The sequence below is a fragment of the Oreochromis niloticus genome, linkage group LG13 (genome assembly GCF_001858045.2).
Source record: "Oreochromis niloticus isolate F11D_XX linkage group LG13, O_niloticus_UMD_NMBU, whole genome shotgun sequence".
Lineage (NCBI taxonomy): Eukaryota > Metazoa > Chordata > Actinopteri > Cichliformes > Cichlidae > Oreochromis > Oreochromis niloticus.
This window is the reverse complement of record NC_031978.2, coordinates 14,928,686-14,956,668: the sequence shown is the minus strand read 5'-3', so window position 1 is coordinate 14,956,668 and position 27,983 is coordinate 14,928,686. Positions and strand designations below refer to the sequence as shown.

At 38.5% G+C, this 27,983-nt stretch overlaps 1 protein-coding gene across 1 annotated transcript; it reads right to left on the bottom strand.

Annotated features, from left to right (window-relative positions):
- Nucleotides 1-27,943, bottom strand: sgms1a (sphingomyelin synthase 1a). The gene is made up of 6 exons (XM_003438366.4): nt 27,807-27,943; nt 7,165-8,038; nt 6,926-7,043; nt 3,837-3,990; nt 2,844-3,010; nt 1-2,402 (listed from the first exon to the last, which is right to left on the bottom strand). The coding sequence occupies exons 2-6, from the start codon at nt 7,767-7,769 to the stop codon at nt 2,226-2,228; spliced, it is 1,221 nt and encodes a 406-aa protein (XP_003438414.1). The 5' UTR covers nt 7,770-8,038; nt 27,807-27,943; the 3' UTR covers nt 1-2,225.
- Between the last annotated feature and the right edge of the window lie 40 nt (nt 27,944-27,983).

The window sequence follows — 27,983 nt, the reverse complement described above, 5'->3', positions numbered from 1 at the left end:
TACATTATAGTAAAATGTTTTATTCAAAAACATCCCAAGTAGATTCCTTTATAATATCTTACAAATATCTGGTATGAAGACTCAAACAAAAAGAAAAAAAAAGTGTGAGCGTGACATTTAAAGAGGGACGAGACAACAACAAAAAGAAATAATAACTTGATTGGCAAACTAACTGACAAACATTAAACCCAACCTTTATTCTTATCCAAGCCCTCAAAGAGAACTGTGTCTTGACGAAGCCTAACCCCAAATCAAGAATATGGCCATATGCAAGGAGCTGCTGTGCTCTTTGAAACTGAGCTGATGATTCTTTGTAAAAGTGAAATGATTGGACAATGCTACGAGAAGGAGGTGAAGCTAGTGCTGTAATCTGTCTCAAACATCAAGACTCTCTTATTGGGATTAAACGCTACTGGGTTCATGAGATCGCTTTGAAAATAATGGTACGTTCTTACCTCCTTCATTTGACAGTTTAAAGAATATGATCACTCTATTTGGGCTTGTCTGATATTGCAAAAAAATTAGTGCAGAGCTACTGAGCTTAATTTGAATTTACAGTTTCATATAGCAAGATTAATGATTCCCTATCTATGAACTTTTGTGTAATACTCTACAGTTCAGTCACAGTTACACAAAGGAAAAAAAACAACAACAAAAAATCAATATGGACGCATTTTCACATTCATAGAAATTAATTCTTGCACACATATGGCCAAAAATGTCACCAGCTCTGTGCATCATGGTTCAGTTTGTTCCCCACAAACCGCAAACAAGTCTCATTGTTTGTAAATTCTAGAAAGAAGATTGTTTGGGTGTTGCACTTACTCTCCTCAAACTGTTGGATAGCAGCCTGATTTAGCACATGTACAAAGTCGGTAGATTCATTCCAAACATGGTCAGAAACTTTGATTCAAGTTTCTGTTTTGTTGACATTTCCTCAGCTCGACACAAGTGTCACGCTGAACATTTCCCTCTACGTTTCATCACCAAAAAGGTTACACAACAATACTCTAATGAGGTTAATTCTGATTTCAAACTAGAACTCCATGTGGGAAACAAGAGAGGGGCTCATTATCTCCTGAGGAAGAGATTCTGCATTGATGCATAAGACGTGTCCAGGCCCAGAATAACTTAACTCAGCACCTCAGAGACATTTCATATGCAACGTCCAATTAGGGAGTAATTTTTCCAGATACTGTTGCGAAGTAAAACTAGCAGATACGGTGGTAGCAGGCAACTGAGCATCAGTGGTTGGGCTTTGAACATAGCCGGTGGCGGTTAAACCGTGGTGAAAAGGAAACGCTTTAGACATGAACAAAATACAATTAACAGTCATTGTTTCTGGTAGAACAGCGTTAACCAGCAAAGCACAAACTGACATCAAAGAGCACTGACAATCAAACTAGATACGTCCCTCTCTGCACTAAATTTTGGGAAGACCAATCTTCTGGTAAGGCTGGCGTAGTTGTTTTATACATTCATGGGAACGAGACTGACCACGCCACGGTACAAGGAAGGTACCGCAGCAGACAGACACATTACATATAGTACTTGAACTGGTTTACAATCAAGCAAAAGAAGGCACTGGAAACATATTATACCACACTGGATTCTTATGCTCTCAGTTATCCATCTTGAAAAAGATAAAAATCTAAAAATCTTCTCTGGACATCATTTGTTTTTGAAAAATAAAGTCTGAAATGTTTAGAAAAATTATTTTTGCACCTTTGACTCATTTTAGCAAGGATAGTTTACAAAATTAACTTGCTATAAAAAAAAAAAAAGGGAAAAAAATACTTATGGCATTTTGGTTCTTACATAAACCTCTGATTGACCCATTTGCACTAAAAATCTAAGAACATGACAACATCGACTATTCTTTTGTGCTGACAGGGAAAGAAAACTTGCGTGTCCTTTTGACAAACAAGTTGAGTTTTTAAAACAAGTGTTTAAAGGCTTTATAGACTTACTATAAAAGCAGAAATGTATGTTACCTTTGAAATGGAAACAAAAACAAATAAATTAGTGCTCTGTGTCAACAAATACTATCAGAAAAGAAAGAAGAGAAGAAAAAGAAAACACTAGGTGGGTCACAGTGCTACCCATTTGGACAAGAGTGTTACTAGAGGTGAAAGGACAGCGCTACATCGGACAGTGCCATCTTCCTTGGTTAAAAACAGCACTTATGGAAGTCACAGTCCTCGCCTGCTTTTACATGGTAGGGGTCACTGGATGTCCAGTCTGCTGTACTTCACGCTGTGGTTCCACTGCAACGCTCGCCACGACAATGGCAGCTGGTAGTTCCGGGGGACCGGGCCGTTCACGTTCTCTTCAAAGTACTGGAACAGTCTATACCACCACACCCGTGAGAATGGGTTACTCTGTGATGTCTCTTTCAGCGACTGAAACACAACAAAAAAAAGAGAGATCACAACTGAGCCACAATTACTGTTGTGGCAGGTTAAGACCTTTTAATGTTACCTGTAACTCACATACTCTATACAACTTGTATAGAGTATGTGAGTTATAGGTAACATTAGGCTCAGCTTTGTTCACTGCTAAACAAATCACATTTGAATTCTAGTACAAGTCTATGCTACACATGATTTTAGCCCACTGGTATGTGGTTGCTAAGCAACATGACCACATTATAATATCTGATATAGATAAGAACCTAGAGGGGCCTTTGGTATGTTTGGTTGCTCAACTCTTTACTGCGAAAGAGGAATTTGCTAATTTTGTGTTTTATAGCAAGATTAGGCATCTTTACTTTGCTGACATTATCTTTTTCCAAAAAATAAAAAAGTAAAATTCTAGCAGACAAACATAAATGGTACACTCACCTGTTGGTTGGCCATAGTATGGTACCACCAGAAGAGACGTGTAGTGATAAAGTAGGCCACAACCACATCCACAGTGTAGTGGTCATGGGCAAGAAGGATGCAGAATATTCCCACCGCACTCAGAGTCCAGCAAAGCCAGTGATACCACCAGAATCGCTTTGGAGAATCTACCAAAAAGAGAGGGGGGGGAAAAAGTTCAATATACCAGAAAGAACAAACTAATCACCAAAAAATGGTTTTCTACTCGAATTCCAACTCCCAACTCTGTATCAGCTGGTACTGACGTGTCAGTGTGCCCCTACAGCACTACTTAAAGCTTTTCTTCTTTTCACCACTAGATGTCACCACTGTATCAATCAGCACTGCAGTGCCATGTGACACACTCAAATAAAGACCTTTCGAACACCAGGATTTAATCAAAAACATTGCCACAATATGATAAAGCAGTTAAAAAAGCTACAGCATTTCATCTGCATTCTGGGTTAGCCGTAAACAAAGTGGGTGTGGGTGGAGGGGAATGTGGGGGGGAAATGGTTAGATAACGGAAACGCCTGGTGAGCAACAGAAACTGTTGTTATGTAATCAAGCAACAACTAAAACTGACACTAAGATGACAAAAAAAAAAAAATTAAAAAAAATGAAGAGACTGAAACACTTCCTCTTCACTTTTACACAGGGTCGACATTTGCTTGTGCAGTTGTGTCACAGTATCTACTCGAGTGTGAAATATCAATGTGATGCCAAAGGCACTAAAACCGAAAGACTAGTTGGTAAATCGAAAATATATAATCTAAGTCCATCTTAATGCTAATTTTAGTAGCAGAGAAAATCGGAAACTAAATCCCCAAACACATTTTTTAAATGATTTATGGGACTGTCAAAATCATCAGTTTTAAAAAGAAAGCTTGACTTTGAGAAAGGGAACTGACCCTAGAAGTAAAATATTACAATATATTCTTAATTAAACTGCAGCATAGACAAAGTTAAACTTACACTCTTTGATGAAGAGGTACGTTAGTGTCAGCATGACGGTGTGGCCACTATACAGGTAATCTCCACACATAGTGTGAGAACCTGTGATGGATAGCCCCCCACCGGCAATCATTTTCATTACTCTCCTCATCTGTGCCTCCCAGTTCCCGAGAAGCTGAAAGAAACACGGTCATTCATTAAATCAATTCTAAAGTACGACAATATCAGCAGTGTGGGCAAATGAATTATAAAAAGTAAAATGTAAACTTTTTCATTGCTTTCCAGTTTTCCTTTTGAATTCACAAATTCCATTATCTGATGACAATTATATTATTTAGATACAGGTAAACCAATGACATACTGAAGATAACACAATTGCAAAATACCTGGTAGAAGTGAAAGCCTCTGCAAACATACTTTCACAAAAACAACTGTATTGGAAGCAAAATGTACAGTGTGAAAGAGAAGTTTTCACAGGAACCTATGCAGGTCCATGAAACTGTAAGTACACCCATACTGCTTCCACAGGAATTATGAAGGCTACTAGCAGCCAGGTCCTGCTAATCAACTACATCTGATTAATAAATCATCAGCAAGTGACAATTTCTATAAAAGCAGAGATTTATGCAGGTGCTGGTCTGGTGCATTCAGGTGGGGGTTTTTTTGTTTGTTTGTTTGTTTTTTTAGGAGAAAGCCTCTTTTCTCTACAGACATGCATCTGAACAAACCACAGGACTTCAGAAATAAGACCACAGTGGAGATGTTTGGCAAAAACCAAACACAGCATGTCAAGACAAACACTTTACACCAACTGTCAAGCAGAGTGGTGTAGAGGTGATGATTTAGACTTGTTTTGCAGCCACAGGAACTGCACACCTTGCAGTCATTGAGCTGACCATGAACTCCTCTGTTTGTTTAAGTGTTCTAAAGTCAGGTGTGAAGACATCTGTCTGACAGCTTGACCTAAATTAGGTCAATGAACCCAAGCACAGCAGCAAATCTATAACAGAAAGGCTGAAAGTTAAAAGAATCTACTTGGGTCATTGCAGCATCTAAAGTCCAGACATCAACCTAATAGAAATGCTGTGGCGAGCCTTTCGTAAAGACGAGTGAGACAAAGTATTTCCACATTGATATGAGAGACTGATGAAGTCGAACAGAAAACAAGTCATTACTTTAAAGTAACAATAAATGATGAAGCCCTTTGAGAGGGTTTAACCATGAAAAAAAAGAACTGTAATGCTGTAGTACCTGTTAATATCCATAACATTATGTGGATTTTATACTCTCTTTTAACATACAGAGTCAAATAACAAACAGAGCTTTGTTATTTGAAGACCAAATCCTTCAGGCTTTGCTGCAATACCAGAGGAAGTGGTTTAGTACTTTTACACAACAGCAAAAAGCAAGGGTGTACGACACTATGGGGGCAGAAAAGCTGTGTGGCTTCAATGCTATAGCCTGTGATTAGAGCTGGGCGATATAAGATTTTTTCATATCACGATATGTTTTTCATTTCAGGCGATAACGATATATATCACGATATAAGCCAAATAACTATATTTGTAAGATTTAAATGTGCCGTTGCTCACAAGTAAAATGTGAAATAATCAGCAGCTTGTTTTGATTTAAATATTTATTTCCCATAATAAGTTCAACAGGGTAGATGTACTTAAGGAACATGAGACTTCAGTTTCAGATAAATAAAGGCAAATATTGCAAACTACACAAAAGGCAGCCGCTAAAGCGTTTAAGTTTCAAAATAGAACAAACAAAACAGACTACTAAATTGTCAATTCCACTTAGAAACAAAATTTTAATTCTAAAAATAAATCTTAGTTTGTTTTACAGAAGAACAGACAAAATTGACTAACTTTTGTCAATATCAAATAAACTGAGAACTAAAAGGAAATTCTCAATCTCTCCTTGTTGTATAGCTTAGCTTTTCAAACAGTTTTAACAGTTACTTTAGTCTGACAAAAGCCGAATGACGAATTAGCGCTTTCAGTCAGAGATTGAGCATGCACCGCTTTATTGTATTTCCAGACTTGCTTTCGGCACAATTTACAGTGCGCGCTACTCTGTTTTTTGTCAGACTTGAAATAGCCGAAATACCTTCACACTACGGAACTTCTGTGGCCCTTCCGTTCGACAATCTCTCCGGCATTGGAACCATCATCTGTTTTTTCTTCGGTAACCTTCGGTCACGCTCTCGGTTGATTTTTCTCTAGTCGGCAAACTCATTTCCTCCATTACCTGGGCAGCCCGGCTGGCTGCTTCCCAAAAAAATACACATTGTGCGCCTTGGCACTTGTGCTGTACGTAACAAGTCACGTGACGTAACGCTGCGGCTGTGATTGGTTCGGCTCTGCGCTACTTAAGTTTGATTGGCTGTTCTTTTTTTTTTTCTTTTTTTTTTAAGAGGACAAGAGAGATGAGGCCTATCGCAATAGTTAAATTTTTCTATCGAGAAAAAGTTATTTCGCAATACATATCGTTATCGTTCTATCGCCCAGCTCTACCTGTGATTTGTATGGGTTACCTTTATTTTATTTGTTTTCAGTAACTATAATCTTGACCCTCACATTTCCCCCAAACATGTCAATATGAGCAGTGTAGGCTACATGACCTAAACTTTAGTAGCATGATGCTAAAATAACATTTTAAGCTAAAGAAGATAGTAACCCAACAAGAAGCCTGGATTTAGGGATGTCAAACTCATTTTACATCATGGGCCCAATACAGCCAACTTTGATCTCAAGTGGGCCAGGTAAGTGAAAATCCCCTTTTTCGGCAGTGTCAAAGAACTTAAACTACACATTTAATACCTGAAATTGGTCAATTTTGAAAAAAAAAAAAACTGACCAGTGGGCCAGTTCTGGCACTTGGGCCTTTTGTTTCTCATCCCTGATATAAAGGCTTCTGGCAATGGGATATGAGAATGCTTCAATAGCATTTGCAAAATAGGAACCCAAAGAAAGTTGAGCAACTACTTGACTCCTCTGGCAAAAATAGATGGACACATACAATGATTGATCAGTGGGGACAACATTTGCTCCCAAATCAGTTAAGAAACAAACCATTCACGCTCAAAAATTAACATATCATACCTTTGGAGCACATTTAAAATGCATCCCAGGAACAGGCAGAGTAGTGATGTACATTGTAATACACCGGTACATGTAGAGTGTGCCCACAATGAAAAAGAACCGCCTGCCTATTATTGACCTGGAGGAAAAAAAGGAAGAGGGAGACAAAGAAAGTAAATAAAAGAATAATATTTCCATTTAAATAAAATTTTAGCTTTGACAAGCCAAAAGTTTACAACTAACTGAGACGGTGACTGTACCTGTGCTTGAGGAGTATCCACTGTATGAGCCAGAGCGCCACCAGAAGCATGCCGTTTATCTCACAGATGGAGAAGGCCCACTCTATCCTATCAAACCAGTCGAAGAACTTATCGGGCAGTGGTGGAGTGTGCTCCTTTGGCGGGACTCTCTCGTGGACAACTGAGATGACAACAGTGGTGGTGACGAAGCACACCACCGCATAGAGGAATGCTATGCCCGTCTTCCCCCACTCAGCAGGGAATGGGGAGCGTGTAGCCTCCATTGTAGGGATGGGAATTTGAATCATGTCCTGGAATTCCTTCAGTGTGCCATTTCTGTGGGACTTACTAGTTCCGTTGGATATTCCACCAACATGCCCATTTGCATGGCCGTTTTTATGAGCCTCCATGTGTGTCTCTAGCTTTAGTGTCTCCAGTCGCTCCAACAGCTGCTGCCCACAATCAGACGACACCAGTGAGAGAGGAGGCTTTTGGAAATCTGCTTCTGTGAGCCTGAGTAAAGCAGGGCCATTCATCTGCTGGAGGGCATCTATGTACTCCGGCATTCCCTCTTTGCTCAACCACTGGGAAATATCCTCTGCTGTCCATGCCACCACCTTCCTCATTTTGGCCAGTGGGCAATGTGGAGGATTAGGATGGTCCCCAGACTAAAGGGTAAGGGCTAAAAGAGGTTTGGCTGTTTAAGGGATAGTGGTACATCCTCTCCAGTTTTGGCACATGGTGAGTTTCGCACCTAGAGGGAGCCCAAGCCTCCTCTTACTGTGATGAAGAAAAAGAAGGAAGCAAGATCTCTTAGGGCTAGGACCAACAGATGAACAGATGTGAGTCACAGCAGCTTCCTTCTCCTCACAAGCTTTTTCCGCACACTTCACCCCTGTGACAAATAAAATGCTGTGAATCAGACTGCAGTGATGACATTCATATCCATTTCCACATACTCCACCCCAAGAGAAGTTAAAACGTGATTCACAATGCTAGTGAACGGCACTAAGTCAATTTACATGCAGGCATCCGGCTTCGACAGCTACTGGGTGTGGTCTGTACCGGATGCCTGGCCAGACCTGCAAGCCTGTGTGCGCATTCCATTTAATAGAGCAGCATGTTGCATGTTGCAAACAGCAGATCAAACCACTGAAGATTTATTTCAGACTGGAAAAATTGAATTAATAACTCAGCTCTCTGAAGCGTTAATAACAGCAAAAAACATGAGATTCATATCAATGTTGATGGGACACCTTCCATACAAACATGAGCACATTATGACTCTTATCTGCTCAGAGGGTGTAAAAATACACACAATACATGTCATGGAGTGGCACTTTTGAGCTGCAACACAAAAAGGGGTTTCTGGTTCAAAAATCACTATTATTAGACAGAGGCTCACAGATCTGAGGTAAATGTAAAGAAAGAGAAAGTGATGGATAGATGGAAGGAGGAAAAAAAAAAACATCTACAGTGTGAGGCAGGGTGTCATCGCTCATGGAATAAGCAGAGGAGACGGGGCCAAACACAGATAAATCCTAATTTCTACAGTTTGATGGAGTAGACTGTCAAGCTAGCTGACCAAGTAATTCAGGTTGCTTCACAACCTTATCAATCAAAACAAAAAAAATACCACAAAAGCTCATATACTCTGAGAAAATAACATTCTGCCAGTAAATCATGCCTTTTACCTTCAACTTAAGTTTTCTTTTTGTAGTGTGCACAGTAACAGCAAAATCTTAGCACCAACTAGAAGATGAACTCACGCATCTGCTGCATTTCATTAGTTTGTTTATACGCCGCGATGTAGGCGGCCGACACAGGGAGGCCCTGCTTGTGATTCTGGGAGAGCAATGTACATCTGGAGACAAATTCTGCTCTACCACATTGATGGGTCAACAAAACGGGAGGATGGGAGGGAACCAGGCTGAGAAGAGGAACTCATAAATCAGAATGAAGGTCAGAGCTGAGCACTAAGTCAGCCCCACCCCTGTCAGGAGGGCAGTCAGCCAGCAGTCATGCCCTAGCACAGCCAGCTCACCCTAGGCCAGCAGCAGCTAAATACACTGGCAGACTGACCGTTTGGCAGGACAACAAACGGCACATCAGTACCTCATCTCACCTCGAATCTGCTCAGAGGCCTGGTTATTTAGGCCAGCAAAACAAGGCCAAATAAACAGGCTGTAAGCTGGGTTGTCTACAACAGCAGCAGCAACACCTGGCATCTGATTTATTCCCGCTGATGTCTGGGAAATAATTTGACCCAATCATTTAACAAATCCAACGCAACATACAAAACACAACTAAAAAAAAGAAGTGTAAAAATAAATAAATAAATAAATAAATAAAAGACAATGCCGATGGTACCCCATGGACCAGCTACATGACGTCCCAGCTGCGTACGAAAACATAGCATGCTGGGAGCAAAGCAGAGCAGCATTTACAACAATGTGTTAACAGTTCACAAGCGAGACAGATCAGAGATTAGCTGTCACTGAGTCAGCTGGGTGCGAACGACCTTCGGTCTATGAATCAGCTTACTCACAAATAATCTCACACATGCAGAGGGAAACAACAAACTAATTCTCAAACTAACACAGTAACCTGTACACTCACATGCCACAATATTAGGTACACCAGTTTATCTACCCCATAAAGCAAATATCTAATCAGCCAGTCACATGGCAGTAGCATCATGCATTCAGGCATGTAGACATTGAACCTTAGATTGTCTTAACAAAGTATCAGAATGAGAACGAAAGATGATTTAGATGACTTGTAACAGGGCGTGGCTCCTGGTGCCAGACAGGCTGGTCTGAGTATTTCAGAAACCCACACAGCCATCTTTACAGTCTAAAATGGAGAAATCACCCACTGAGCAGCAGTTCTCTGATGAGTCTTGATTTCCGCTGTGACATTTGGATGGTAAGGTCAGAATTTGTTATACACAACATAAAAACATAGACCCGTCCGGCCTTCTATCATCAGTCTGGGCTGCTACTAATTGTGTGGGAATGGCAGAATTTTCTTATCACACTTTGAGCATGTGTAAATGCCACAGCCTTCCTGAGTATTGCTGCTGATCATGTCCATCCCATTATGACCACATCTTCTGATGGTTGCTCCCAGCACCATAATGTGCCATGTCACAAAGTTCAAATAATGTCAAACTGGTTTTGTGAACATGGCAATGGGTTTACTGTACCCAAATGGCACCAGATCTCAATCCAGTAGAGAAACTGGGATGTGGTGGAAAGAGAGATTTGCATCATGGATGTTCCCAACAATTGTGGATCTATGTCACAAAGAATTAAAGCAGTTCTTAAACCAAAAGAGGGTCCAATCTGTTACTGGCAAGGTGGACCTAATGAAGTGGCCAGTGAGTGTATTTACATGGACAAATGTTATGTTTGAATTTGAAACATAACATTGTCAACAATATTTGTGTTTAGTTATTGTGGTACTTTTTCATTAGCTGTAACGGTTATATGACCCTATGGGAACTTAAGGCTACGTCCACACTAGCCCGGATAGATTTGAAAACAGTGTTTTCATCTGAAAACGCTCCGCGTCCACACTAACGCTTTCAGTCGTTTTCACAGAGTTGCGCATCCACATTGAAACGGCCCAAAACGCTTACGTTCCAGTCCTGAGCATGCGCAAAAGCGAGTGAGAGTTAAAGAATTTGAAGAAAAGCTATCTGGAACATGTACAAACTGATAATAATCTTTTTTAGGGCTGTCAAAATTGAGAGCAATCAAAACAACTGCTGTATAATGCCCTCCGCTATCTTTGTTTAATTGGTCACATGACTGCATCACATGACTAAAATGCGTCATCGTTTTAGAAAGTCTGCGTTTTCAAGTGTCAACTAGAGCTGGGCAATAGAACGATAACGATATGTATTGCGAAATAACTTTTTCTCGATAGAAAAATTTAACTATTGCGATAGGCCTCATCTCTCTTGTCCTCTTAAAAGAAAAAAAAAGAACAGCCAATCAAAATTAAGTAGCGCAGAGCCGAACCAATCACAGCCGCAGCGTCACGTCACGTGACTTGTTACGTACAGCACAAGTGCCAAGGCGCACGTGTATTTGTTTGGGAAGCAGCCAGCCGGGCTGCCCAGGTAATGGAGGAAATGAGTGTGCCGACTAGAGAAAAATCAACCGAGAGCGTGAGCGAAGGTTACCGAAGAAAAAACAGATGATGGTTCCAATGCCGGAGAGCTTGTCCAACAGAAAGGCCATAGAAGTTCCGTACAGGGCTGTTCGATATAACGATATATATCGGATGACGATAGAAAAACGTCTATCGTTTCATTTTACGCTATCGTTTGTTTCGTGGTGTCGCAAAATAAACTGTTTACGGCAATATTTTTTCATTATTTTGATATATTAATTTCCTAAAGTTCTCTCTTTCTCTTATATTTAATATAACCACACTACAGACGGACAAGCGCTTGTTTGTATGTGTTGTCGTTAGCAACAACGATGGTAAAACCACCTCGTGTCCGCTTGTTTATTTTCCACATAAACCTTTCACAATAAAGCTCAAGATCCTGTTGAGACTTTTCAAAATAAACTGAATCACGTGAAAGATGCAGAGTGTTTACGGATGAGAAGCAAAAAAGAGCCGTCAGGTGCTAAAAAAAAATAAACGTTAGCCTCAAACATTAGAACAGGCTTTTCCCCGCAGCACGCTGTGTAATAAATACTCACAAAGAAAACGGCGGCCGTTACAACTTATGTCTAAAAATGTATCATTTCATGCATCAGTTAAAACACTCGACTCCAGGTACGCGACGCCCAGCTGGAAACACTTCACGCAAGTCGAGCTGCCCGAGATTCACAGAATTTACAGAAAATGTTACATTTTTGTGGTTTTATATCGTTATCGGACGATAGATGTCTTAATATCGGGATATGAGATTTTGGTCATATCGCACAGCCCTAGTTCCGTAGTGTGAAGGTATTTCGGCTATTTCAAGTCTGACAAAAAACAGAGTAGCGCGCACTGTAAATTGTGCCGAAAGCAAGTCTGGAAATACAATAAAGCGGTGCATGCTCAATCTCTGACTGAAAGCGCTAATTCGTCATTCGGCTTTTGTCAGACTAAAGTAACTGTTAAAACTGTTTGAAAAGCTAAGCTATACAACAAGGAGAGATTGAGAATTTCCTTTTAGTTCTCAGTTTATTTGATATTGACAAAAGTTAGTCAATTTTGTCTGTTCTTCTGTAAAACAAACTAAGATTTATTTTTAGAATTGAAATTTTGTTTCTAAGTGGAATTGACAATTTAGTAGTCTGTTTTGTTTGTTCTATTTTGAAACTTAAACGCTTTAGCGGCTGCCCTTTGTGTAGTTTGCAATATTTGCCTTTATTTATCTGAAACTGAAGTCTCATGTTCCTTAAGTACATCTACCCTGTTGAACTTATTATGGGAAATAAATATTTAAATCAAAACAAGCTGCTGATTATTTCACATTTTACTTGTGAGCAACGGCACATTTAAATCTTACAAATATAGTTATTTGGCTTATATCGTGATATATATCGTTATCGCCTGAAATGAAAAAAACATATCGTGATATGAAAAAATCTTATATCGCCCAGCTCTAGTGTCAACACTGCGTCGGGACAGCTCCGTTTTGAAATGTATGCATTTTCAAGTGCGTTTTCAAAACGCTGCGTTTTTCCGTGAGGAAAACACTGTCTCAGTGTGGACGGGAGGCCAAAACAGAGAGAAAAAGATGCGTTTTCGAACGAAAACGCATTAGTGTGGACGTAGCCTTAGGATCCTCTGATAGCATAAAGCATGTCTGATTTGTCACTATGAAGTGACAAATCAAGCAAGCAGATGTCTTAACAGATAAACTGTGGATAATCAACTGTGTAGACAGAGACGAGATGTTTTTACTCTGTATTTTAAGAGGTTTTTTACAACTGATGTTTTCTTGCTTAATTGTGCAAATTTAACTTCTTAAGCAATATAAACAGTACTCACATGAGCTGTGACAAGTTTGCAACTCTCATTTTAATATTAAGTATGCATTCTTCAAATGATTATTCACCCATTACTGGTTTTTGATAGGCAGCTACCCAGTTGATTCATTAAAAGTCCTTGATGCATGGCTGAATCACTCCAGTAACCCACACCAACACAACTGATGATTTCCGCATGCATTTCACAAGATGGCCAGCTGTGCAGAGATGAAAAAGAAGACAGTGGTTTAAACTTCTCACTGTAGCTCTTCTTCTTCCATTCTTCTGCCAACTATCACTGTCACTTATTGTGACACACTGTGAAACACTATGATGCCTTTTCAGAAGAGACTGTCTGAAAGTAGTCCAATTTTCAGCTGAGGAGTAATGTAGTCCGTTTTTCTATTCCCCATCTGGCGTGGCTTATCAGGTATTAAAATGGTGAATAAACATAGCTTTTTTCTATATTTGATACAAGCCATTCTAATCCTGCCAGTAAATAACTGAAGCGACTATCTACCAGGTATTTTCCAAAGTGGGACACAGCCATTAAAACCAAATGAGCCTAGTACTTGGAATTCAGCATTACACATAAAGCTAAGGCTTGCTGGCCAAAAGCACGTGAGCATGCTTTTCAACTACAAAATTAATAATTAATTGTTGTTTAACAGCTAGAAATATAGCACATGGTGTGACTGAAAGAAATAAAGAACAAAGGAAGCTACTATCATTTTGAAAAAGGGAAGACCTCAAGAAGCATTTTTAGCGAAGCAGATCAAGTCACCACTTCCTCAGCAGCTCTGTTGCACACAAAAAATAGAATTATTCTAACAAGGCTGCCAAAAGGGCTCCTCTCACAGGAAAAAGTGATCAAGTGAGACTGCAGTCATATTAAAACATTACTACCACTGTGCTTTAAATCTTTGCCCTGCAAAAGTTCGCTGGGGCTGAGGGGAGGAAAAGGGGCAAGGATGGGGGCGTTAGCACAAGTACAGTACCACCCATGAGCAACAATATATCAAGCAGACGCAAACATAAACACACCATCCATAGCCCTCTTAGTGAGCCAAAAGTGGGACCAAGTGACTCATTTACAACAGCGACTATCGAAGAGTGGATTCAGATTAATAATTCAAAAAACGCTTTTCTAAAAACACAGTTGTTCTGCTCGACATGCGTTCCTGTACTTGGCAGGTTGGACACACTGATGATTTTCTGTTGGGCCAACACTACTTATGCGCTTTTTTAAATGCTTGAAATGAATTTGAGCTTAAATTGTCAGCTGTGTGATGCGCTTAATTACTCTTTCTTATGTGTTGCAAAATTTACTCTACCCTTTCACCAGCACAGGCACATCAGGATCAGATAGCAGGGAAATAGTTTTTTCTAATCTGGCACCACTTTCCGACTCTTTGTTTCCACTTCTTCCTTCTTTCAACTCTCCATGTTTGCATGAATGGACGCAAACACATTGTGTTTATATTTTATCTGACTTTATCAATTTTGATGCACATTTATTTGTTTTGGAGGGGGTTTTTTTTTAACCTTTCCAAAATAAACAGCTGCCTCTTGTGAGAGCTGAAACTTTCCGGCATGATTAATCACCTTTGTGAAATTAGAAGTACAGACTTGCATATTTGGGCTGTGAATACAGATATACACTACAGATGTTGTCACAAAACAAATGTGCACAGAGACAAGTAAACCAGACTTACCAGTGCTGGTTTATCTGTGGATCACTCACGCTGGAACATGTAGGTATGTTTATTGTAGAGCATTTAAATTTTTTTCCTTTTTTTGGGCCAGTTAACCAATGACAAGAAGAGGGGAATGTCTCCAAACTATGTAAAACAATTCAGGGGGCCAAGGTAACTAGCAGCAACAAGCAACAAATGGAGCTCATGGTATGACTAGAAGAAAAATGTAGCAAGAGGCAAAGGGCAATTAGTCAATTAATTATCATGAGTTATTTTCTATGAAAGAAATATCCAAATTCTACCTCTTTACTTTGATTTTACCTCTTGCTGGTCAACTACAACCGAATAAATTTAGGAAAAACAAGATATTTATGATGAATATTAGTGAAAAATTTGCTATTTGTTAATGAGCAGAGGAATCTGTGATTATTATTTGTATGTGATTATTATATTAGTTGTATTATTTGTAATAAAAAAAAAATCGAAATTAAAAAAAAAATTCAATCACGGTCCACTAGTAAAGATTACGTTAACTGGATATGTTAAAAATGAGTAAAACACTAAATGCAACAGAAAAAAAATTACAAATATCTAATTTTGCTTCATATAAACTGAAAAGTAAACTAACCCGATCATTTATTATTTGTCTTTTGGAACAAGGTTTGTTATAATACAAACCATCAACCACAAGCATGGAAGCATATAAAAAGATCATCAGCTGCGCAGCTATTTTGGAAACAACTCTTGCACCTACAAAACCTGTGCAATTATTTGAAGCTAGCCAAGCACATCACTTTCCCTTAAAAGGGCAACTAATATTAGTGTTATTAAAATTATTTGGGCTTCGTTTCTGATGCATCAAATGTGGTGAAATTGCAGTTCTGTTTTTTTATTATACATGCACTAACATTAAAGTAACCACTCTCTGTGTTTCAACTCAAATTATGTGGAGGGGAAAAAAATTAATGGATTTCAGCTTTTGATGCACAAGTGTCTCTTATTCACAGCAGGGCTCGCAAAATCGCTAGCCCGATGTCCTGGGGCTAGCAATTTTTCCAGTCGGGCTACCAAAATCTACCTCAGCCCTGCCCGTCGGGCTATCATAGGAAGGGAAAATGTATGTCAATGCTTTTGCATTCTTTCGAAAATGTAGCTGAGTAATTATGTCATTGGCATCGATGAATCCACTGTCAATATGTGACATATTGAAATCGCGTTTGAATTTGTGCTTGTTTTTTGCTTTCACTTTCACTTTGCGATCGCGCGAATGGTGTGTAGAGAGCGGCAGCACTGATTGGTGAGTGACGATTAATTGCGCACCAATTCCTCTGACATCGTCTTATCACTCATTACCTTACTATTCAAACGTGACAAGTGAAATCTCCCACAGCAAGCTTAAACATGTGAGAGGTTGATTGCGCAGAGAATCGCTGACCGTTATGTAAGTACGTGTGTAAAAGCAGCAGGATTTACGCTGGTATTTTAGTTCTGCTGAGCCAAAGAAGACAGGTCAGGGTGAAGAAGGGACAGCCAATGAAAAGCCTACCACAAAACGGAAAAGTTATGACAAATCAGACTATGAGGCAAGAAGAAAGCTCAGCTTTTTTGGTTTCATGGACAAAAGAATTTCTGTGGCTGGAATATGACAAGCTAAATAACATGATGTTCTGCCAGGTGTGTTGTGAGTTTCATTTCATTTGAGTCGACAAGCCCCTTTGTAACTGGGACCAGTAATTTTAAGAAAGACCCCATCAGAACCCATGAGAAATGCAACAAATGCATTATTGCCCAGTCTGCAATATCTTTCCCAGAACAAACAGCAATTGCAAAAAAACATACTAAAAATAAACCAAGCACAAGAAGAAGTCCTGAAAAATCTTTCAAAAGCATACTATGTTGCAAAGAGTGAACTACCATTGCCACAATTTAGCAGTCTTTGCAAACTTCAAAAAGCAAATGGCCTAGATCTTGGTTCCACTTACCCCTTACCCTTGACTTCAGTGGAAATTTCAGATTCAGGATCTGACACAGACTGATTCATGTTCTACACAGTTCTTGCAAGTTCATAGAAATTTCTGTTCAATTAGAACCAAGTATTTGAGTTGATGACTGTGATTTTTATACAGTTGTTGTGATTTGTATTTTAACAACTTTCTGATTAATTTTTGTTTCCGTTACAATATTATACTTTAATGTATAATATTGTAAAGGAAACAAAACATTAAAAAATTGCTCTCTTTTTTATTCGGGCTACTTAAATTTATTTTGGGCTACCAAAAACTGAAGAGTGCCTGCCCGAAGGGCTACCAGAGATTTTGAAATTTTGCGAGCCTTGCACAGCGCCCAGGGTTATTCAATTTGGCTCTTTACTTTTAAACTATGGTAGATTAACTACCACTACTAACAGAAAACTGTTAGTTGCCCCCTAACATAAACTACACAATCTTTTTTTAAGCTACATATTTAGCCATTTCTCATTGAGAATAGCTAAGCTATTGCAATGGAAGAGAAGCCACAGTAAAAAAGGTCCGAATTATATTCTATGCACAAGATTTAAAGTAAATTAAAATAAAATACAGCATTAGAGTTTTCTAACTATGTCAGCTACATCCATACACACATTAGTAAATGTCTAATAATTCGATCAGACAATTATTTAACTGTAGCTTATAGACTTTGCATGCCACATGACTTGTCTTAAGAAAAGTACACAGTTACTTTTGTTGTTAAGCAGTGATCAATCCAATCTCCATACCAAGCACAATTTAGAAATAATAAAGTTACTCTTTTGTCACATGCTTGCATGCAAGCAACGCTCTTGGATAGGAGACACTCATGGATGTTGCCTGCTGCTGCAGGCATGTAATAAAACAAAGAGTTGCACCAACTCCAGATTTTAAGTTTTTTAAAAACTCTTGCCAAAGTGAGATTTAACTATTTGAATCGCATTAACCTGACATAGATTCACACAGCCACATCACAGTAATAATTTCTATTCTCTATAAACTTTCTGAGCTACAGCATATGCAGCACTGTAGAGAAAAGTGAACAAGGGAAAGCCTAACACCTTTGAAAGGTGTTGGTTGACTTTCAAGAGGTCTATGTGAACTTCCGCCAACTAAAGGCTGTTTTTTTTTTTTTTTTTTTTTTACACCCTCCGTGTCACTTGTGCACCAGCGTAAGTGGTGAAATGTGGACACTTTCTGATATTCACAGCTCAGAACGAAGACTGATTTATTAAGGGTATGAGGAAAAACTGCCATCAGATCAGTTCGCTACTTTGCACCAATAAATCTCACATGTGAAAAGCTCGTGTTGCCTTTAACCTACATGTCTGCATGTGATACAATTACCATTTTGTGTAAATGTAAATACAAAAACATTTTATGTCAATGTAAACAAATATGATATTCCCACACAACTGCTTTTAAAAAAGGAATGAATCGTTTATCTTCTTCCTGTTCTGTGATCTAAGGGTGTTGGCCCTTTCTTTGTTGAGATTTTGAAAGACTTCTATCCAATTACAATTTTTTTTGTAGCTTTGGAGCCCACTAACAATGAATGAACAAAACGCTCTCATCTGTATCCCTTTACAGCAGGCAAACAAACACCCCCCATAGAGAGACAATGAAAGGACAATATTTACATAACCGGGCTAACCTGGCTGCAGTGAAAGATTATTGATAAAATGTAACCCTGTTTGTTCCTGTGAATCACATGGTAGTTCAGAGAGCCCTACTCATTGGAATGAGTTAATTTGGTTAGGCCAAGTCCTTCGACCATGGTCCAATTTCTAAGAAACAGAGCCACTGAGAAGGTCAGATTCACAAGAAAAAAAACCATTTGCAAGCATCATTCACACTGGTACTATACTTCAAAACTTCCTTAGTGGTGAATACTCAGGAATGAATAATCTCCTTGGGCGACATAAAATAAAAAATATAGTTATTAACAGAAATATAGCCTAAGAAAAAAGTAATGCTACTGTGGGAAAAAACTGTTTTTTAAACACATTTAAGCATTTTATATCAGGATAGACACGGTACCAAAGTAAACATCCTTGTTGCACAGTTGCTTCTTAATAATACTTAATCTATGCCATAAACACATTGAACTTTCTCATTTAATCTACAGCTTGATGTTGCTTTCTTAAAATAACAGACTGTGTATTTAGTGTTGCAGAGTGGTATGACCCCTTTGAAATGCGCCCAGTAATTAATGCAAAAACCAGAATCGCAAGCATCATTTCTGGAAGTGACCCGATCAGCTTCAGAAGCAGAAGAAGCAGTGAAATGCAGAACGAGATACAGCCACTGGAAAGTTTTGCATAATTTTGCAGTGACAATTTTCTCATATTGGAAAAGTCACTGAATGAATCCAAGTAATACCTGCTAACTGTCATGACCAGACTATGCAAAGGTGGACAATGTCCCCTCTGTTTTTAAAAAGGGGAAAGAAGTGAATATCATCCTGAAAAAAGTCAGATGAACTGTGGTTATAACTGCATAACTTCAGGTATTGTACAAAGTGCCCATGGAATAATATTGTCATTAAAATGAGCCATTTCTATTCCTTCCCATGTTGGATTTAAAATTCAAAGGGCCCAAAGGCAAAAATCATTCAGTCTTCAATAAATTCAGTTGAAGTTGTTGAAATATTAACTCCATATCATTCTTTTACTACTTTATGTTATGAAACCTACAACATATGCTGTTCATACCTTAAAGATCCTGCTATCACAAAACAATGTTATCTCAAGTCAATCTGTTAACTGACAGTGCAAAGGTGTTTAGCCAAGGGTAATGATGAGACAGGCCACAAAAACAGGATAGGTGTTTGCACAAGTCTCTGGGGGAGCTGAATGTCACAACAACCAATGTACTGAGAGTTTCTGTCTTCTAATGAGAAAACCACCTGTGGCTTTATGGGTCATGGATAAAGATGACAGGCCCATACAGCCCCAGAGGACCGTCACACAAATTAGCTAGATGCTCTGTTCATCTGTGTGTGGTGTAGACACTTCATAAATTATATCTGGGATAGCACAGAGAAGACTTGTTGTCAACAGGGAGTAATTAGTGTATTACCCAGCATTGACTACATATTTGCATTTATCAACAATCTGACTACAAAGACGAGTCTCACAGCTACAATGACCTAGCAGACTTGGACAGAAAATTCCCAACTTGCCAATAACGTTTTCTGACTGAAACTGGAAAATTGATAGCTTAAGTCATTTAGAAAAATCGTAAAACATTTAAAGCACACTTTAAATCCAAACACAACACAATGATGATTCTCAACTAGCCTGGACTTTGGACTTTTAAGGATCATTAACTTATGCTGTACTCCAAGTCTTCTGGGTCCTTCTTGTCTGGATTTCTGCGACCTCAACAGTCTTTACGTGACGAGGCAATCAGTGCACCCTTTTGATATCCTCATGGCAAGGAAGGTCAAATGGAAGGGAAAACAGCTACTTGTTCATCTATATTAATGTACTATTTTATTTAAACTATGTATATGACCTCCTTAATCCATTAGGTATAAAAGTGTATGTTAAAGGTTTAGTCATGTGGAAGCCAGGGCAACAAGAACCAGACAAAATTGCATAGGTATGATTAGTCTTAAAGCTCATTACCATGTAGGGTCAAACTGTATCTTTTGCAGTCTGCTTCATCATTATACGACTGACGTAAACTGAATGGGAAATCATCTCTTACTTGACTTTCTAGCAATGCTTTGTGTCTACACAATTTGTTTTTCATATGTCATAGTACTGGTCTGCCTTTGGTCACTGTTACACCAGCTACCCCAAGTACATTACTAGGTTCATTTTTCCATGTAAAATAGGCTAAAATCTACAATAAGGCTGCACCATATCATACGCTCTGCAATAATATTCTTATAAATTTTTATGTAATACAAAAGTGTTATACTATGCATTTACATGCATAACACTGACACAAGCCGATGTCTGAGTGGAAGACCAGCATGTCAGCCCATGGCAATACAGTACCTAAAAATGTAGGTATTATAGAGGACAATACTTTGTTTAAATTTTTAAAGGGAACAGTTTTCTTACATAATTTGCAAAATCTGTTTCATCACTTGATAAAAAAAAAAAAAATTATAGCTCCATCAAAGCACCACAAGGCTATGACTGCATGTGAGGAGATGCAAGCAGCTAGTGATGTGCAGTCCTAACTCCCATAACTAATATGGGATGCAAAGAGAAATCGGAGCTACCTGAAAGAAACCAAAAAGGAAAATACCCAGCTCAGATGTATGCAAGGAAAATATAAGCTGATTAAAAGGCCTTCAGTGGTAGCTTGATCTGCTTAAAATGTCTTACCAACAGCCCCACCCATCATGCTTGCCAACATGTGTTTGTCATGGCCCTGCATCAACTAAAAACTTAAACTAAAAGCTCACACATCAACTCCAGTGAAATTGAGCTAAATACATTTAAAGTCTGTTTTGCTCTTTGATATATTCATACTTATGCACTGCCCTTTTGTTGCAGTATTATTAAAATACCATCTTGTATTTTGACACTATTTCTTTCCTGACATTTCCGTGCTACTAGCCTAGATTTCCAAAAGCTGTTGTAGGACACAAGAAACTGGGGCATCATGTGAGTGGTGGCAAATTTTCATGTGTTTCTAATTATGGCAGAAACAGTACTGAAGCTCTCTGCATTTTACTTGGCCGGTAAATGCTCAATTAAACCAACAGCAGTTGATCAATAAAATGTAAAATCAACTAACACGTGCATTAGCTATTAGCATTAACACATGAGATAGCATATTTGTGCCTTAATATGCAAACTATTTTCAGTCATCAAATACATATCAAATTAAATTAGAAATTATAAAACCTATGAAATAAAAAACAGAAACTGAATATTAACAAAAATTTACAATACATTTAGTGTAAGCGGTACTATTGCCCAGAACTAAGTTTAAACTAGGCTAAGTTATAGCTACCCAAAGGGAGCGCACAGCGGGGGATCAAGCCCTAATTAGGAAGATTTTAAAGAGTGCTAAAACTCAATGCCAACCTTGTTCTGAGTTATTTTGATAATGATAGCAAACGATAGACCTTAAGGTCAAAGTAGTTGCAATTTTAGTTAATCCCAGCAGTGTTGGGACCGAGAGGCTGTTCAAAAGAGCTGGTGTTTTGGTTAAGCAGCCAAATATGCTGAACCATACCTATTAATAAAACAAATGGTCCTTTTATCAGTTTTCTGATTTTGCTGTTGTTGCCTTATTTATGTGCAACTACCTTTTTATATACAGTATATAGCATTTAGCTGCTTTTTCATTAACTATTTTTAGCCTAACATAGAACAAGTCCACCAGAGCTTATCTTTACATGTTTATATGCTGTTGTGCCATTCTTTGGAGCATTTCAAATGGCTATGAATCAATACTAATAACTGCTATATCCCAAATTAAACTACAAAGAAATTTAAAATTGTTTTTGTTTTTTTGTTTTTTGTTTTTGTCAAAAAGTCAAAGATGTATCCCTCAAAATTGTAAATGGACATTGATATACACTCATTTTTATAAACAGCAGCAAAAGCAAAAATAGACATTATTCTGCACAATCTGCAAAAACAACAGCATGTGCATCAAAATAAACTATTTCCAATAGTGTAATCGAAGTGTCCCAGGAAATATACAGGAAGCCACAAAGTCAAACATGACTTTCAATACCACTAGTAGAGCATTGAAAGGCCCCAGAGAGAGAAAAAAATAAAATAAACTTTCCTGTCACATCCGGTTTTCAAAGGTAATGACCACATTAAACCATGTGATAGTTCATGCTGACAGTGTGATGAAGTTTATTCCAACGTAGGATGTGCTGTGAACAGCTGATCAGATTGGCAAAGCATGTGTCTGGATTATAATGTTTTTGTTGCTGCATGTGCCTTTTACATGACTTTTGAAAACCCATTAGTGAAAGGAAACTGCAGACTGGGGCATACTGAATGCATGATATGCAAATAAAACTACAAAATCTTCATTTCTAAAAAATAATGTTCTCACTTATTTATTTGCAATTCTATCAGGATTTAAAAATAGATCTCCAAATAGGATCACAGGGCTCCCATCAGCTTTTAAGGGTTAAATTTAGGTAAGTAGGTAAGAAAAGTTTCATTTATATAGCAGCTTTCAAGACTAATATCTCTAATATCACAACAAAAATGCTAGAAATAAAAATGGTAAATGGCCTGTATTTGTATAGCGCTTTACACATTCAGTCATCCACCCATTCACACACACATTCACACACTGGTGATGGCAAGCTACATTGTAGCCACACTGGGGCGCACTGACAGAGGCGAGGCTGCCGGACACTGGCGCCACCGGGCCCTCTGACCACCACCAGTAGGCAACAGGTGAAGTGTCTTGCCCAAGGACACACCGACCAAGACTGTCCAAGCCAGGGCTCGAACCGGCAACCTTCCGATTACAAGGTGAACTCCCAACTCTTGAGCCACGATCGCCCCGTAATAATCTTTCAGGAAATAAAAACATTTCCTGAAAGAAAACCTTAAAAAAAAAAAAAAAAAGAGTTTTTAGCTGAGGTCTTGATCACAAGACCTCAATTAACCTAAAGATGTTTCTAACTGAATGCCATCTGTATATCTGTGATAAGAAATGTCCTTAAAAGTTCTCAAAATGTGCAGAACAAGGATCATACAATTGAAACCAAAAAAGCTCAAAAAAAGAACCTTGTGGCTCACCATGAGCACAAGTGAAAAAGGAGCTAAGCTGAGCAGCCACTGAAAAATATCGTTCACACAGATATGAAGGGTAAAGTGAGCACAAGATTTTGAACAGTCTAGCCTGTCAGTCATGACTAGAGAGCACAGTACATAAACAAACAGCAATGCCAGAATCTTAATTGTTAAAGGCTGGGGAGAAATTTGAAAACGGTAACCATCTTAGAATCAATAGTTGTTATATAAATATCAACAAAAGGCAATATTTATTAAGTTGTAAAAGCAAGCATGAACCTAAGATTTAACACAAACATCCAAACTGAAACTGAGTCAAAAGTTAAACCAAGTTTCTTAGTGTAACTCTAGGTCCCTTCGCCACTTTTGCCAAAGGGACCTCGTGTTTCCATTACCTTAGGCACAAATCTCAGAAGGGCCACAAACAAGTACTTCTGTTTTCTCTTGATCAAGTCAGAACAAATTGTGAGCCATCGAATTTTTAATAGAGTCTTTGCACCTATGCAAGATCTATAACTTAGAAACATCTTGAGGTTTAAAAGAGATATATAATTAAATGTCATCTGTGTATCAGTGATAACAAATCTGGACCATAAGGATCACATATATCAGAAACTATAGAAACAAGAAGTGAAAAAGGTGGTGAACTTAGAAGCAGCCACCAAAAAAGATAATTCAGTGAGATATGTAGAGTTTAATTTAAAAAAGGAAAAAAAAAAGAGGACTTTGAACAGTCCAGCCTGTGACCAGAAGGCACGTGATGTAAACAGACAGCAATGCCCAGATCTTAATTATTAAAGGGTGCTTGGATGTTTGAAAAAATTTGCCATCTTAGAATCAGTAAGCGTTACATAAATATTAAGAGGGACCATTTGTCAGACTAGTCTGAATTTATGGTTCTTAATAGCCATCACTAGACAGTAATCCTAGACAGTACTGGACAGTAATCCAGTCAAAGCCATTATACATGAACATAAGTTATTAATAGTGTTATGGACCTAGTAGCTACACAACATAGACAGTTATTAACATATTTAGTTACCTTCATTTTTGTTTTTGTAATTACATAATGTAATTACATAATTACATAATGTGTCAGTGTTTGTTTCCACTTTGTGCTTACTTAGGTGATAAGTTGCCCTCGGTCTCTTGTTTATTAGCTCAATTTTGGTCACTTCTGTTAGATAACTTACTTCACCTTATATGTTGACATTGTGGCCCAGAACTATGATTTCCAATTACAATTTGATTGGTTTTCAATTTTTAGGTAAAATAAAAGACATTTGTTTCAAAAACTACACATGTGACCAAATGTTTAGCCAGTGGCACCAACATAAAATCATAAAATCATAAAATTGTTGAAATCATTTATTTACCACTAGACATTCTTTAAACTTACTTTAAACCTCACTATATCATGAAAACGTTTCAAAAATAATCTAAATAAAAACTGAAGCAGCAATGTGCATGAGAAACAAAATTTTAGCCATGACTGCACACTGTGTAACTAACCACCTTGGCCCTTCACAATTATTTATTCTGAAAGAAGGTATTTAATCCTAGAGTTGCAGTTCAACCCCCACTTCAAAAGCACTGACAGAAGGACTGTGGCACCTGACAAGTTTACAACTTGTATAGTTTATGTCAGTACGAAATAAAACTATGCCACACACACCACCCCCTGGTCTGAAATAACTTTAAAATTTGTGAACAAAATCCTCAAACAGGTTAAGCATATTACTAGAGATTACTACATTTCTAGAGAGAAAGGTAAGGATAACAGGATAACATTGGTCACATTATCAAGCACACCTGACAATCTAAAGCACTCTAGTAAGGTGCTTTTCTACTGGGTCCACTTTTATGATGCCCATAATGTTCGTTTTCCCCCGACACTGTCACAGCTTTGTTAATTGTTAACTAAGACCGCAATCACCTCTGCAAATATATCAGAAATCGCTGGTTGGCACAAAGTGACGTGGACTAATGGTAAAATTTTAAACACGTCAGCAAAACCTAACTCCACATATTACATTAATATGAAAAAAAATATTAACATTAAATACATCAAGTATATTTTTGCCAAATGAATGAATGAGGAATAAATGTAAACTCAATTAATGGGGAATAATTCAAGAGTTAAATTTTATGCCCAAGAGTGCATTATTTCAGTCTGCCCTGCCCAGGTAATGGAGAAATAATCAGCCAGTTATTTAGGGTTTCTGTGCATGACTAATATTTAGCTTATATGGGTATCACTGTTACAACAAAACAAATCCATCCACAACCACTACACCAGTATGCAGTATGAGTATGCACTGCTAACACGCCCAGTGTAGCTTTCACAAAAGGCTTTATTTACTAAAACTCTGTGGTGAGTGCACATGCAGGCTTCTTCCCCCCTTTTATCTGCTTTTCCCTGTCTTGGAGTTTGTGTCTCACTTGTCTTCCTCATCCTGCTCTGTTCATAACTGTGTCTCTCCTCATTTCCTGCCACTGTCTGCTTCTCTCTCTTCTGCAGAGGCTAGACCCAAAAATTTCCCTAAGCTTCCACTAACAGCGTTTGTCGGCACATGCAAACATCACTCATAAGGGTGCTACTGTCAGTTAGATTCAAAAAGTTAGATGTCAAAACCTAAACAACGGTGCTATCATTAACAAAAATAATAATTACACCACCTCATACACTTTAATTGCATCCTGTAACCAACATCATTGATAAACAAACAAACAAAAAGTAGAGAGTTTGTGTGTCTGTGTTAGATATTTTTAATTTCTAAATTAAAAATAAAAAACTGGGGGGACAATAGTCAATGACAGCATGGAAACCCCATTTCCTTCCCAGTTCTCGAGGAAAAAGGAAATTCATGATCGGTGGTATTGTTGTCCAATCTGTTTTTCATGGCTGTGCCTGAAGGAATCGCATTTTTTACCCCTTACTAAACGAAAAAAAAATCTGTTTTCTTGCTTGTCAAATGCTTGTTCAATGTGTGGCATGCTTCCCTTGTGCAATGAGGCGTTCTGTGCAAAAGCTCTGAGTACAGTGACAACAATAAACCCCATTTAACATTTTGCCTTCTTGACACTGGCTGCAGTCACACTGTTTATCGCAGTGAAGAGCTGCTTTCTCAACAGTTTCTTGGCACAGACATCTCCCTGTTCACTTCGTTCACTGTTTTTTTTTTTTTGACTGGTGAAAGTCTTCAGGGCATATCCTTGTGCCCTGTGTGGATATGGGCGGTCATACACAGCAACTAAAACAGATTTCGGTTTTGTTTTTTCAAAGAAACTACAATTATTTAAACACCTCTGTTTCCTTAAAGTGAAGTGGGCTTCTCTGTTGCAGTGTGTGGAAAACGGTGCTATGTCAGGTCCCCCCTCTTTTTCTTCTTAAGAGAACAAAACAGAGGCGGCTGTTATTCCGCCAAGAAGCACAGGGCTAAAACAAATGTTTGACTATCTTTTTCTCTTGGTTAATATTTACACACAAAGAGTGAGAAGAGTACAGTGAGATTGGTGGAAAATGCATCCACTGATCGGCCGTCTCTGTAACGTTAACGGGCACACCTGAGATTTAGATTTGCATCCAAATAATGGTTGACTCAAGTGACTTAGCGTGCTAAAAACACCGCTTTCATTCACACCAAGGCCTTAGCAGCCGCTGTGTATAGTGTGGCTTAAAAGCTTATAGTCTGACCACCTAAAAATAGATAGACAAGCAGGCGTCTTCAGTATTTAGCTAGCTAGCCTGCTAGCTTGGGCTCTTGTATTGAAAGCGAGGGTCTGGGAGGACAGTAAGCAAGTGTGTGTGTGTGTGTGTGTGTGTGTGTGTGTGTGTGTGTGTTCAGGAATAAAAACTGCACATCATTAACCAGCACGGGTTAAAATTACCACACAGAGGAGTGTAGCCGAATCCCGATAAACGATAACGGGACATGTTTAGTCGAGAAGAGCCGATAAAAAAATGTTTCAACACAAGGCCAGGGAGCGCTTAGTGGGCTAACGCAACGTTTGGAAATACATGGAAAAGATAAGAAGTAGTTGCACAAAAGAGCAGCTGTTGCAATACAGCGGTTTATCTTTCAGTTTGTAGTTAACACATTAACTTAGGTTAACCTATCTCCACATGACTCGGAAGCCGAAGTGTTAACCTAACAACTAAATATGAACAGAGAGGTATCTTTCGATAGCTAGGTTGGTTTTCGACATTAGATAACTGTATTGAAATTGCCTTACCGTTAAAATGTTTACGGACCTCTTCTCCACTCGTACTGCTCAGGACCGCAATGTGGTATGACTATCTCTTGGTCAGTGGGGTAGGCGGGTTAGCAGGGAGTTCCCCACACGACGTCATCAAGTGCTGCCTCCATGATCAATGGAAATCGCACAATTTGAAAAATTACGCTTCATGCC